Below are 13,540 nucleotides of genomic sequence, written 5' to 3' on the forward strand. Positions count from 1 at the left end.
CTGGTTTAATTTTTTCTTCACCTGCTATCAATGGTGTCCTGCAGAGCTGTGTCTTAGGGCCCCTTCACCTTCTTTTTCTTTTTTTATGCTGGTGATCCCCAGTTTTACCTGTTTACGTCCTTATTGTTTGTCAGTTATGCTCATTTGCTTATAATAATGGTAAAAATTATAAACATCCTCTACTTACTGTACATCTCGGATTAACTACTGCATAGCTTCTACATTTTTAGTGCCTTTTTGTAGCCATTTTCTGCATTCTGTGATTTTTTTTTTTTTAATTCATGAGTTTCGAATGGCACCTTTAATTTGACTAGCATTATTACTAACATTATTATGATTTTTATATATAAATCATGCTGTCTTGAGTGCTAGTGTTTTGGTTTTGTGCATGTATGCTGGAATGAAGTGCTTGCCTGTTTGAGTTAAAAGCATCTCTTGGCATCATTCTGTGTTTCCCCAAACAACAGAGGCATCTTCCTGGACACCATCCTGCCACGCTACGATGTGAACGGAGTGCGACCACCCATCGGCCAGAGAACCCGTCTCAGCAAGGGCGATATTGCACAGGCACGCAAACTCTACAAATGCTCGAGTAAGGTCAAAAGAGCAGATCCTGCCTCCTGTGTGCCTTTATCTTATTTTGCATGCCTACGCATTATAACCTGAGAGTATCTTTCCCTAGCTTTCCCTTAATCCTATGAACTCTGTGCACATCTACTGTTAAATGATGTGTCCCCTTGGCTACACTGTATAAGTCTCTCAGGATGGAAGGTGTGTAAACACAACCATGAGAAGAGGGGGAGGTTAAAACTCTCCCCGAAACAGATGAAAAAGAACGAACAGCGTTGTCTTCTTTTTTGGAGACAGAAACTTGTCTGTAAATCACTGGTTGTACAGTGTATAAAGTGTAGCTGCTCACTAAGCCTGGCCTTTTCCCCCTGGCCAAACAACAAGTTTGTTCCTCCAGAGATGAGAAAGAGGGAGTTCAATACTGCTGAGTAAAAAAGCTTTTACACCTTTAACAGAGGTACACAGCCGGGCAAACATACTCACTCACATACTCAAAGAAGTCTAACTTTACAAAGTTCCTTATTGTGATTTATGTAATAGACACTTAGCCCCATAATTATGTATTTGAAGTAAAATCTTGACTTAAATAATTCATTTAATTTTACAAATTAAAATCTGAAAACATGGCATGAATTTACCCTCTTTACTCTGATCCCCATAAATAGATTCATTTGCAACCATTTGCCAGAGTCAAACTTGACTCAATTTATTCTCAGTATACTTTCTGTTGTTCTGTAAAAGGTTAGGTTATAAAACAATATCCCAAATAAACGTACAAAGACATTTCTGAATAAATTGCCAAGATGGTCACAGAGAGCATTAATTAGCCGCCAAGTTATTCTGGAGGAACTGCAGAGATCCTCTGCTCAGGTAGGAGTATCTGCTGAATGGACACCCATCATTCATGTAATTCATGATTGATTGCCTACATGACAATGACCTTTAAAAGCCTTAAGAAATCCCAGTTAGACATAGAAAAACGTTTTTTTTATGTGTTCAATCTTTCCTTAATCACAACAAATAAACCCGGAGCTGGGTTGCCACAGATGGACCAGCTCATCTGATATTTACCAGGACGAAGGCGAGGTTTGAGAGCGAGCGTTCAGCCCTGTTACTCCCGTCTGACTCAGCCTCCCGAGGAAGAATGAATGATGTGGCGCACATTGAGGATATGATTGAGTCTCTCCACGTTTTGTTAGGGGAAACAATTCTTAAAGAGACCCACGTCTCCCATTCACGAAGCATTCCTCAGAGTTTTTGTCATCCCTGGTTATTGGTTTAAGACTGGCAGGCCTCTGCCAAGCATGACCACACTCTGCTGGAAGCTCAGCTGGTAGCTTTATAGCTTACACACAATGCCCAAGAGGAAAAGATGTTTTCCTAGCTGGCATCAAGGTAAAACAAGACAGAGTTAGCTGTGAATTCATTAACGCTTCTTGAGATGGACAGCTGAAGACAGCCAACCACTCATGTGTTCCTTTGTGACTTAATTAAACACATCTTTCCTCAATTTGGCAAGAGGCTCTGTGGGTCTGGGGACGATGCTTGGAATAAAACCATGCACACTCGAATGCTCATGTTTCCAGTCAAACTAAAGGCTGTTTCTTTTTATTATTTTATTTTGTTTGCATGCCTTTTCTTTTTTTTTTGCCACTGGCAACATGTACATAATGCATCACCTCCCCCATGGGACTGTATTATTTATAGAGCAGCAGGTTTATTTTCAGAGGATGCTCATAAACAGTGTTTTACACACACACTTCTACTCTGTGTAATCATCATCTGGAGTGGATGGGGGGGAGGGAGCGAGGATGAGGATAATATTATCAGCAGATGTGCCTATAAACATTAAAGTGATGCCCTTTGTGTCACATCCAGTGATCTAATCCGGCATCTGTCTCTGAAGCAAAGTTTTAGTGTGTGTTTGCGGAAGGACGGGGTCACCTCGGAACAGTTTGCAGTCTGGTTGTCGGCTGGCCTTGACCTTCAGCTTTCTGTGTGTTTTTGCACAGAATGCGGGGACAGTCTGCAGGACAGCAGCGGGAACTTCTCCTCCCCTGGCTTCCCTAACGGATACTCGGCCTACATGCACTGCATCTGGAGAATATCAGTCACACCGGGGGAAAAGGTATCAGCATCCAGACCCCCAGCAACTTTGAGGTGTTTAAGTTGCACTTGGCTCACTCTGGCGTCATTGTGCAAATAACTGTCTGTTTTGAAACTAGACGAGTTTGTCACGCCAAGTGATGATAACTATGGAATCTTCACCTTCATTAAAATAACCTTTTTCTAGTATTATTATGAATCTCTTCTGGTTGTATTGTGACTTTGTCATAATATCATGACTATTTTCATAACTCGGAAAAAAAACCCACTCTTAACCTGGCCCTAATACTCCACCAGAAGAGTCAAACTTCAGGATATCAAAAATTTCCAAGGACTGAGGAAAATACTCATGCCTCTGAAAGTTTTACACATTTTCTTATGTTTTATGTATGTATGGAATTATGCACAAAGTAATGCATGATGGCAAACGAGAAAGAAATTGATAAATTGCTTTCCTAATTATTTTCTTACGAAAATAATTAATATGTGTAAGTAGTAATAGTACTTACAAATATTATTATTAGTTCACATTTTAGGTTTGGAAAGGTTTGCCTTTAGAGACTTATCAGAATAATTTAGATCAAAAGACGTTTGTGCTTTAAAATGGTCCAGTCAAATCCAATCACGTTAGTAACTGTACTTTCTATGTTTTCAAGATCATCTTGAACTTCACCTCCATGGATCTGTACAGGAGTCACCTATGTTGGTACGACCATGTGGAGATCCGCGATGGATACTGGAGGAAGGCGCCTCTCAAAGGTCTGTTCTGTTAATAGATTGTGAAACTGGGAAGACATTGTTGACCAGCAGTCCAAAATTCAAAGATATGTATAGAAAACAAGAAATTCTTTTGTCTCAGAGTTAGCTTTTATCAACCTGGGAACTGCTTTTTGTGCAGCTGTAGCTGCTGTCAGACTTGGTATTATTTGTGTTGAGGAAATCAATAAGGATTAGTTTGGGAGATCAGAGTTCAAAGAAAACATAAAAAAGGCATTGACTGTACTAGAGAAAGAAATGCTGATTGGTGGATCTCTTAATTTCAGAGATGCAACAAACCAAAACTGCCATAAAAACACAAGACAATAGATTAGTTTCATCAACATAACAGATTTCTGTAATTAAATTCATTGAGTAAAACATACATGATTCATGAAGTTTGACGTCCAGCAAAATTTTTGCACATTAAACTTTTACCCAGGTCGATTCTGTGGCGACAAGCTGCCCGAGCCGATCATCTCCACCGACAGCCGACTGTGGATCGAGTTCCGCAGCAGCAGCAACTGGGTCGGGAAAGGCTTCTCCGCCGTCTATGAGGGTTAGCGTCGATGATTTTCCTGTGTTTCTGTTGTCGGATGTTGACTTAAATCACAGCCACGTTTTTGAAATGTGACCAAAAGCTGCAGCAGCAACGTTCACCGCCTTCCTCTGGCCTCTCTGACGCTGATGTGTCAAGAACATTATGTTGCACTGATCAGACTTTGGCTTCACATTCAGCTTCACTATTTCCACATTTTGCACATGGATGATGTCTTTATGTCTCTTGTACTGAAAATTGATCTTTTTAAACCGTATTGCTGTTAAGAGACCTTTTTTTAATGACGTATTTCTGTGCAGCCATCTGTGGTGGCGAAGTGAAGAGGGACAACGGTCAGATTCAGTCCCCGAACTACCCTGATGACTACCGGCCCAACAAAGTGTGCATATGGAAGATTTCTGTTACTCAGGGCTTCCACGTAGGTCTAACTTTCCAGTCATTTGAGGTACGCTCTCCTGTTTTTTTTTTCATTTTACTTGAGTATTATTTTACCTGTGATCTGCCCTTTCCTTAACACCGAACTCCGCTTCTATCTGTAGATTGAAAGACATGACAGCTGTGCTTATGACTACTTAGAGGTGCGTGATGGGCTTTCTGAAACCAGCCCCCTGTTGGGCCGCTTCTGTGGATACGACAAGCCAGATGACATTAAAACAAGCTCCAACCATCTGTGGATGAAATTTGTTTCAGACGGCTCCGTCAACAAAGCAGGCTTCGCTGCCAATTTCTTCAAAGGTAAAGGGTCAGAGAGGGCCTATATTCTATCCCTTCCAGGAAAAACAAAAAAACCAACATATTCTAGGAGTCGTTCATTGCTCATATGTGTCCTGCCTGCTCCGTGTGACCAGCTTTGACCGGCTCGTGTTGTTTTGGACGATTTCTCCGCTGAACTGAGGGGGCCCCAGCCTAAAGGTCGCTAACGTGTCTTTGTGTTTCCAGAGACGGATGAGTGCTCCAAACCGGACAACGGTCGCTGTGAGCAACGCTGTGTCAACACGCTAGGCAGCTACAAGTGTGCCTGTGACCCGGGCTATGAGCTGGCGGCTGACAAGCGCAGCTGTGAGGGTAAGTACAGGGGAGGACAGCCAGCAGCCCCGCTCACCATGTCATTTACACCCTAAAGCTCTTCACACACTTAGCTGCCCAAATACAATAAGTACAGTCATTCGTAAACACCTAAAAAGATCCCAGCAGAGTGGACTGCGTCGGTGGGGGCGCTGTGATTTTAGGGATTTGTGTCAGAACAACTCAAGCTTTATTTCTGTCTTAAATTATAGGTTGTCGTTTAGAGCTAATTGCTAGTTTGCAAGAACTTATGCACTTATTTCATTCCTGCCCCTGGAGGAAGACAGGTGCCTCTCCATCTTGGATGTTTAAATAAGAGGCAGAGATCAAATGTGGACAGCACTGGTATTCTCTGTGGTACTAATAAACTGTGCCTCGATAAAAATATTCATACCCCTTGAACTTTTTTACGTTTCCCCATATTATAATCCCACCCTTTGATGTACATAATGGGATTTTTTCTGATAGACCAACAATTATTCACAAGTAGTTCAAAATTGAGCAACGTTTTCAGAATGTATTACATGTAAAAAGTCAAGCATTTATATTTAGGCCTTGAATTAGCAATGTAAAACTGCTTCTGGTTACAGCTCTGCTTCACAAACACATGCTATTTGTGTTTGTTTATCACATACATTTACTGTAAAATCTACTGAACTTGCAGCTTTTGAAAAATGTTTGAGTATTAATACTTTTTCAGCGTTGATTAATTTTAAATGCATTGCAAAATCCCCATTAACTACTTCAGCAGATAAATGTGTTCACAGTTGAAATAGTGCTCATTACCTCATGAAATAATATTTTGAATTTAGTCTTTTTCTTACATGTAGTGAAAACCTAAAATGAGTCAGAATCTAGCGTCTGCACGAGCTGGTAAAAATAGCTTCATAGTGTTGCTTTTATGACTCCAACGTTCCTCACATCTAATAACTCCTTGTGTCAACACAGCCTGTGCTGCAGTTGCTAAGAATCAACACTGCACATTAATTTCTGCCAGGAATTGTCAGGTGAGGGATTCTGTGCCACAGTTTCCAACATTGTGTGTCATGGAGCTGACAGAAAGCTGCTAGGATCTTTAAAGGAAGATCGTAACGTTGTTTTTCTTTTTTCTTTCGCAATGCTGAAAATATATTTCAGGGGACAAGTTTAAATATATTTTTTTCTTTCTTCTACACAACTGTTTCAGAGCCTCACAGTTTGTCCATGTGTTGTGTCCAGCTGCCTGCGGTGGATTCATCACCAAGCTGAACGGCTCAATCACCAGCCCCGGGTGGCCCAGAGAGTACCCTCCGAACAAGAACTGCATCTGGCAGCTGGTCGCCCCCACGCAGTACCGCATCACTCTGCTCTTTGACGTCTTCGAGACTGAGGGCAATGACGTGAGAACTGGGGTTTTTATCAGTCGATACGGGGCGGGTTTGTTCGGTGCTCAGTCATCTGTCCGCTCTAACGCTGCAGCAGATAATCTTCCTCTTCTTCTGCCTGCTATTTTATGCAGTTCTTCTCAAAATAACAGCGACGTGTTTACATTTGTGGGTAAAGTTCAAAATCCATACTGTAGCGTTTAGTTCAATATGCAAAAAGGGATTGAGAACACTGTCTTTTCTTTTTCCAATAAAGATGTAAACAAAAGAAAATCAAAATTATTATGTTGCTAGTTAAGGTAAGGACAAAGGAATCATAGGCTATCAAAAAATATAGTGATACCTGCATTTCACTGTATCAATTAAAAAAAATTCAGTGAATTCCTGAACCAATATTTACATGTGCGTAGAATTGGTGACTAATTTCTGGTACCTCTGATCTGGTATTTCAGCCCGAACCATTGCACAACATTGAAGAATTCCTCCGTTTCTTGGTTTCCTCTTAGCTTGGCTTCACAAAAATGTATTTTTTTTTTTGGATCACCCAGAACCTGATCATTGGAAGAGTCTTTGTTTTGTGTCTGTCTGTTGTAGAGCTTTTAAGATTGTTTTAGCATTCTTTATTGGTTTTCTCTTCCTCTACTACACCTACTACTAATTTATTTGCCAGGTAGAAATATGCTTTCTATCAAAAACAATGATCGATGGACTGCTGTTGTCTTGAGCACAACCTCTATTGAAACCAATCAAGCTTTGCCGAAGCTCATCGCATGCGTTGTTTCTCTGCTCAGGTCTGTAAGTACGACTACGTAGAGGTACGCAGCGGGCTCTCAGCAGACTCTAGGCTGCACGGGAAGTTCTGTGGAGCAGAAAAACCAGAAGCTATAACCTCTCAGTACAATAACATGCGCATAGAGTTCAAATCGGACAACACAGTCTCCAAAAAGGGCTTCAAAGCCCAATTCTTTTCAGGTAAGTCCTCTCAGAAGCCATCTGTTTTTCATCTGCCGTTGGTAATTGTGATCTGCTGGTATTCAGCAAAAAGAGTTCAAGTGTGCCACTTTTATTTTTTCCATTTGCTGCAGACAAAGATGAGTGCTCTAAGGAGAATGGCGGCTGTCAGCACGAGTGTGTCAACACCTTTGGAAGCTACAGCTGTCAGTGCAGGAGCGGCTTTGTGCTGCACGAGAACAAACACGACTGCAAAGAAGGTATCCCACCTCAGATTATTGCCTCCTGTATTTTGTGGCACAGAGAGCATACGCGTCATCTTGTATTAAAAACATAATCACATGAATTCTCACTTCTTCTTTTTCTTTTTTAACAGCTGGTTGCGACCACACTGTGAATAGTGTTAGCGGTGTTATTACCAGCCCTAACTGGCCAGATAAATACCCCAGCAAGAAAGCGTGCACCTGGGCACTCACCACCACTCCAGGCCACCGCATCAAAATAGTATGAGCCGCTTCCTCTTGCTCTCAGCCCAATTCCATCGCTCATTGTTTGTGTGTTTATTTGTGCACTACTTGTGTGTGTAATCGAGCTGCTTAATATAACCAAGGACATCTGTGTATACTGTGCTCCTGTTAGAATCTGTTCTGGTATTTCTACTGATGATATGTGGCTCCCCCTTCTGACATTTTCTACATTTTTGTTCTTTCTTGTGCCGCATAGACTGAGCATACCCTTCAAAATGTTTATGTTAAAAATGCAATTAATGTATAATTTTCTTAACACAAGAATCAAAATCAAGATAAAGTTGATACCAGTTGTTTTTTAAGGGGGCAGAGAACATGACGTTACCACTACAGTAATGTAAAATTTGAAAAAACAAGCATATTATTTCATAAATGCTGTGTGAATGTAAGCTAATAAGACGAGCTTTTCTGTCGATGACGCTGAACTGATGGTTCAGCTCATCGACGGCTCACATTTGCTAAACTATCTCTAAAAGAAAACGTTTTTAAAGAAATATGTAAAAGAAAATAAGTTCACAATTTTGAAATTTCTGAAATTGTTAAAAACAAAACATTGTTGTGTGAGCATTAGCCTATTAGCAACATTTTCCAATTAGCAGACAACATAGAACCAGGAAATTGTCATCCAGACTACGAACCAGATGACATCGAAGAATTTATTCACCGCCGGCTTTGTGATTTAAAAGCTTTCCTGTTCATTTCTATTGGAAAAATGTTTCAAAAAAAATATTTTAAAACTTTAACATCATGGAAGTTCTAGCTACTATCCAGATAATGATTGTTGAGAATTATAAAGTCTGCAAGGTTAAAAAAATTGGGAAAATATGTCAGCAGCAGGGGGAAAGGGGGTGGGGGATCTAGACATTATCAATGCCATATTATATTTACATCATCATTGTGAGTTCTGCTCCCCATCCATTTGATCTAATCTCACGTGTCGTGTTTTGTGACAGGCCTTTAATGAGATCGACATGGAGGCTCACCTGGAATGTGCGTACGACCACATAGAGATCTACGACGGGCGAGATGCGAAAGCCTCGTCTTTAGGTCGCTTCTGTGGCTCCAAGAAACCTCCTCCCATCATCTCAAGCGGCAACAAGCTGTTCATCCGTTTCTTCTCTGATAACTCGGTGCAGAAAAAAGGCTTTGAGGCGTCTCATACTGCAGGTAAATGTAAAGCTGAGGAATCCTCAGTTGTGTATACATCCACAGATCTTCTCTCTCTTTGTTTGATTTAGCCTTTAACTTCTGTCCACCTTACTGTCCAGAGTGTGGAGGTCGTCTAAAGGCTGAAGTTAAAACCAAAGACCTGTTTTCCCACGCCCAGTTTGGAGACAATAACTATCCTGGGGCCTCCGACTGTCAGTGGGTGATTTCAGCAGAGAAGGGATATGGTGTAGAGCTCATCTTCCAGACTTTTGAGATAGAGGAGGAGGCCGACTGCGGCTACGACTACATGGAGCTCTTTGATGGAGCGGACACCAAGTCTCCTCGACTCGGACGCTACTGCGGCTCAGGGGTAAAAACAGCTCACTATCACCCACTATTCAATGAACAGTTTGACTAATCAGTATAACACACATAACACATTGCAAGATACTAATGCAGTACTTTTGTCAATTTACAATTACAAACTTGAATATTGTAATAGACCAACAAGAAGTAGTGCATATCTGTGAAACCAAAGACAAATAATGCAGAGTGTTCGTAATCTTTCACAATTAAAAATCTGAAAAGTGTGGAGTACATTTTGTATTGAGCCACTTTCTTTTGCAATTAAGGCAGCGACTCTCTCTGCCCGGGCTTTAACTAGGCCATTCTAACATTTCAATAAGCTATGATCTAAACACTTCCATTGTATTTTAGGGTTATTCCAGGCTTTAACAGGCAGTATACTGAGATTAAATTACATAATTATGTGAATTTGGGTTACCAATTAGGAGACTTCTAAAGCTAGCTGGCTGCTCTTTTATTTCATGGTATCAAATTAAGCGGGCCAAATACAAAGCCATGACACACATTTCAGATTTTAAAGATCATAAAAACTTGTCCTTCCACTTGACTATTATGTGCTACTTTGCATTGTGTGACTCTTTCACACTGAATCACAAAAGAAATGCATCAAGGTTCAGCGGATTTAAATGCTTTTGCAAGGCACTGTCTGTCGCCACAAGTAGCAACTCCTCTGGTGTTGACAGACCACGGTGGTCGCTGGTGCAGGATTGTAAATGCAAAACAATAAGCTAAAGCAGAAATCGCAGCTGGAGACTGGAGCAATGAAACCAGTCGGGAAAAGAAACACAAATGTCCTCGTCCCAAAGAACAGCTTGATTTAATTTACATACTTTTACAAGAAAAGCTGGCCGGTTACTCACGCCTGATCCTATGATTCATCCTCTGAGGGGGGCATCACTCCATCAGTACACTGGGGAACACATTCTCAATCAAGTTTCCTTTTATAAAGCAAGTAGAAATGAAATGACACCATTCTATCAGGAGTATGGTGAAAACTCATTATGATTACAAGAGGCATTCTTTTAGCCAAAGGCCTTTCTCAGTAATTTAACAAAGTTTCTGGATCCTCAATCAAATTTCTCTTTTCTTTTGTCTCTCAAACTCCTTTCCTGGGCGTTCTGGACCATTGTAGATACAGAACGTTATTCATGTTGATTGGCAGCTTTAATCGGCAGCCTGGTGTTCGTACATCTGCCTGCAGAAGCTTCAGCTGCTCTGGTGTTGCAGCGCTCGACAGACCTAATTATTTTTCAGAGTGATGTTTGCATTTAATTAGAATGTGAATTTATTTTTTTAGATAAAAATCACTGAATATTTTTATGCTCACGTAAAGAAGTTAATTGTCCTTTTGCTCTTCTAGGAACTATTTGGCAGATGTAATCCTGCAAAAAAAAGTGTTGAAACATATGAAGTGATGTGATCTGCGTGTGTGTGTTGCATAGCTCAGCTTACGGTTTTGCGAAGCTGTGCATCTGGATATAATCAATATCTGACTCGGGAGTTATTACAGTTCTATGGAGAAAGGGTTATAGTCCTTGAACTTTTCACATTTTTGTCACCTTACAATCAGAAACTTCAGTCTACTTTATTGAGATTTTATGTTCTGGATCATCACAAAATAGAAAGGAATTGTGAAGCGGAAGAAAAAGGATACAATGTAAAGTAAAATGTCTGAACAGTGTGGTGTCCATATGCATCCAGTCCACTGAGTCAGTGCTTTGTAGATCCGCTTTTTGCTGTGATTTCAGCTGTGACTGTTTTGCCGTTTATCTCTACCATCTCTACCAGACTTTGGCCTGATCTTCTTTGGTAAATAACTGATACACATCATCTGGGAACATCAGCTTTCAAGACTTTCCACATTTCCTCAATTGGATTTAGATCTGACCTGTGACCGGGCCATTCTTACACATGAACATGCTTTCATCTAAAACATCCCACTGTCACTCCAGCTGTATGTTCAGAAAGTTGTCCCTCTTGAATGTGAACCTTTACCAAAAGGCTCAAGTCTTTTGGTGCTTCTTCAGGTTTTCTTCACTATGTTGAGCTCAATCTACTCAAACACTGATCAGCCTGGTTGTATTTAACAGACCATTTGAGATCTTCAGAGATACAATCATCCACAGATGGAGTTGATTTATTACATCTTAAGTATTTATTAGGTGACTTGTAAAGGCATTTTGTACCAACTATGCTACCCATATTTCTTTTTTTTTTTTTGGTCAACACTTTGACCAAAACCAAGTATTTCAATTCACAATTGTGCACTTATTTGTGTTGGTCCATCACATAGCATAGGATTTGTGGCCTGGGGAACTGTGTTCAGACAGAATACCAAGGCGTCCGTTTGACCTCAGCTCCAGTGTGACAAAAGTTTTGAGTTTTAAGTTGAGCAAACTAGCAGAAAGCCACCTGTGACTCTGTTGTTTCCTCCTTCCTGGCAGCCCCCAGAGGAGATCTACTCGGCCGGCGACTCCATTGTCATCAAGTTCCACTCTGACGACACAATCAACAAGAAAGGTTTTCACGTCCGCTACACCAGCACCAAGTTCCAGGACACACTGCACTCACGCAAGTGACCAGCGGGGGCCGGAAGGGGCCGTGCAGGGCAAAGGGGCAAAAGGAAGGGCCCGCGGGGGAGGCGCCAGCCTGTCGCTCGGAAACCTTCGGCCACCAAGACGAATCAGACTCGACAAAACAGCCGCAAGACCACCAACCGCACCTCAACACCCAGGGGCTCTGGCTCCCCCCACAGACTGTGAGGAGTAAAGCCATTCTGCAGTACACCTTGTTTTTACCTTTTTAGGGTTAGGGTTGGGGTGAGAGGATGAACAACTACTTTAGGCAGACAGTAGGGGAAAATGTATGACCCACTCCCCTCCAAAAAAAAATGTTTTTTTTTTTTTATTCTTTTTTTTTAACATGCCTCCTGCTTTGGAGGCAAAAAGGAAAACAGTGGATTCTCAGGACCTGTAGGAAGGCAGGCATCAGCTGGACAGATCTCTGCTTTTGTCAGGCCAGCCCACCACATGGCGGCGGGGGGGTTGGAGAGGAAGAGGAGGAGGAGTATGGGAACATCTCCTGCACTCTTCGGTTATTGCTCTCCTCTTCTCTCCTCTCACTCTCATGCCTACGGTGCATGGATTCCTGTCCATAAGAGGATTAAAAGGACTTCACTTGAGATTTTTTGAAACTGTATGTCAGCCAATTGCATGTAATTACAAGGAGTGAAGGAAAGCTGTACAGCGGCAACACCAGCATTTGTACTTGGCATTGTCCTGGCAGCCAGTGACAAGATTCTTGTTCTTACCATTAACAAGGAAATTAGGGAAGCAGTTACCTTATTAAAGGACTAATAAATGAAATGTGGTCCATGTCTTCTGGTTGGTACTTACTTCCCTGATGACTGGCTATTTCTGTACCTCCATGTATAAAGTAATGTGTTTGATTTTTTTTTTTCTTTTTTTCTAAGGGAACATGTGCTTTTTTTCAGCTCGAACCAGTTAGCACTTTACAGTGAATTGTTCCAAAATCATGAGCTTCTAAAACTTTGTGAAATGCAATGCCAGTTCACTTATTTTTAAATGCATTTTATCTCTTCTTCTTCTTTTTTTTTTAAGTGCTCCATCTAGTTCCTCAGGCATACTTGAACATTGTGTGTGCCCTGTAACATGGGGTGAAATAAAGGTATGACTTTATGTTTCAGTATAACTGTTGTTTTGCAGTTCTGATGTAAAGTAGATTCTCTCGAGAGCAACTTGCCTTTTTTTTGGTACAATGAAACATTTCTCGATGACCAAATGAGCCGGGGTATTTATTGTTACGCATATAATGTAAAGGTGGAAAGGATCCTATAAAAGCCTTCTAATGTATAGTCATTTGTGTTTGTTTAATCTATGCTGTTACTCACCAACTTTCTCTGTTTGTCTTTCGGCTCCATGTTTACAGAACGCACTGCTGTTCTTTTGTTTTCTGTCTGAAGCGTTTTTTTCCCCCACAGGCATAGTTTGAATCAGTTCAGAGTATCCAAAGATTGAACCAACCTGCTGTGAAAGTATTCAGTCAGATGTGTGAGAAGGTAACGAAACTTAAATGAGAACTTAAACCCCAACAAACGAACACAATGA

The 13,540-nt window shown here is 41.1% G+C and overlaps 1 protein-coding gene across 1 annotated transcript in view; it reads left to right on the forward strand.

Annotated features, from left to right (window-relative positions):
- Window positions 1-13,291, forward strand: part of bmp1a (bone morphogenetic protein 1a) — a 37,642-nt gene extending 24,351 nt beyond the window's left edge. The window contains exons 7-20 of the mRNA XM_055049303.1: window positions 468-592; window positions 2,583-2,698; window positions 3,333-3,435; window positions 3,875-3,991; window positions 4,291-4,436; window positions 4,531-4,726; window positions 4,931-5,056; window positions 6,275-6,435; window positions 7,212-7,392; window positions 7,506-7,631; window positions 7,748-7,875; window positions 8,852-9,065; window positions 9,167-9,417; window positions 11,858-13,291. Coding sequence (XP_054905278.1) covers window positions 468-592; window positions 2,583-2,698; window positions 3,333-3,435; window positions 3,875-3,991; window positions 4,291-4,436; window positions 4,531-4,726; window positions 4,931-5,056; window positions 6,275-6,435; window positions 7,212-7,392; window positions 7,506-7,631; window positions 7,748-7,875; window positions 8,852-9,065; window positions 9,167-9,417; window positions 11,858-11,992 — 2,125 coding nt within the window. The 3' untranslated portion in view covers window positions 11,993-13,291. The remainder of the gene's footprint in view (window positions 1-467; window positions 593-2,582; window positions 2,699-3,332; window positions 3,436-3,874; window positions 3,992-4,290; window positions 4,437-4,530; window positions 4,727-4,930; window positions 5,057-6,274; window positions 6,436-7,211; window positions 7,393-7,505; window positions 7,632-7,747; window positions 7,876-8,851; window positions 9,066-9,166; window positions 9,418-11,857) is intronic.
- Window positions 13,292-13,540: the final 249 nt, after the last annotated feature.

This window comes from Poeciliopsis prolifica, unplaced genomic scaffold (genome assembly GCF_027474105.1).
Source record: "Poeciliopsis prolifica strain line A6 unplaced genomic scaffold, Auburn_PproV2 SCAFFOLD028, whole genome shotgun sequence".
NCBI lineage: Eukaryota > Metazoa > Chordata > Actinopteri > Cyprinodontiformes > Poeciliidae > Poeciliopsis > Poeciliopsis prolifica.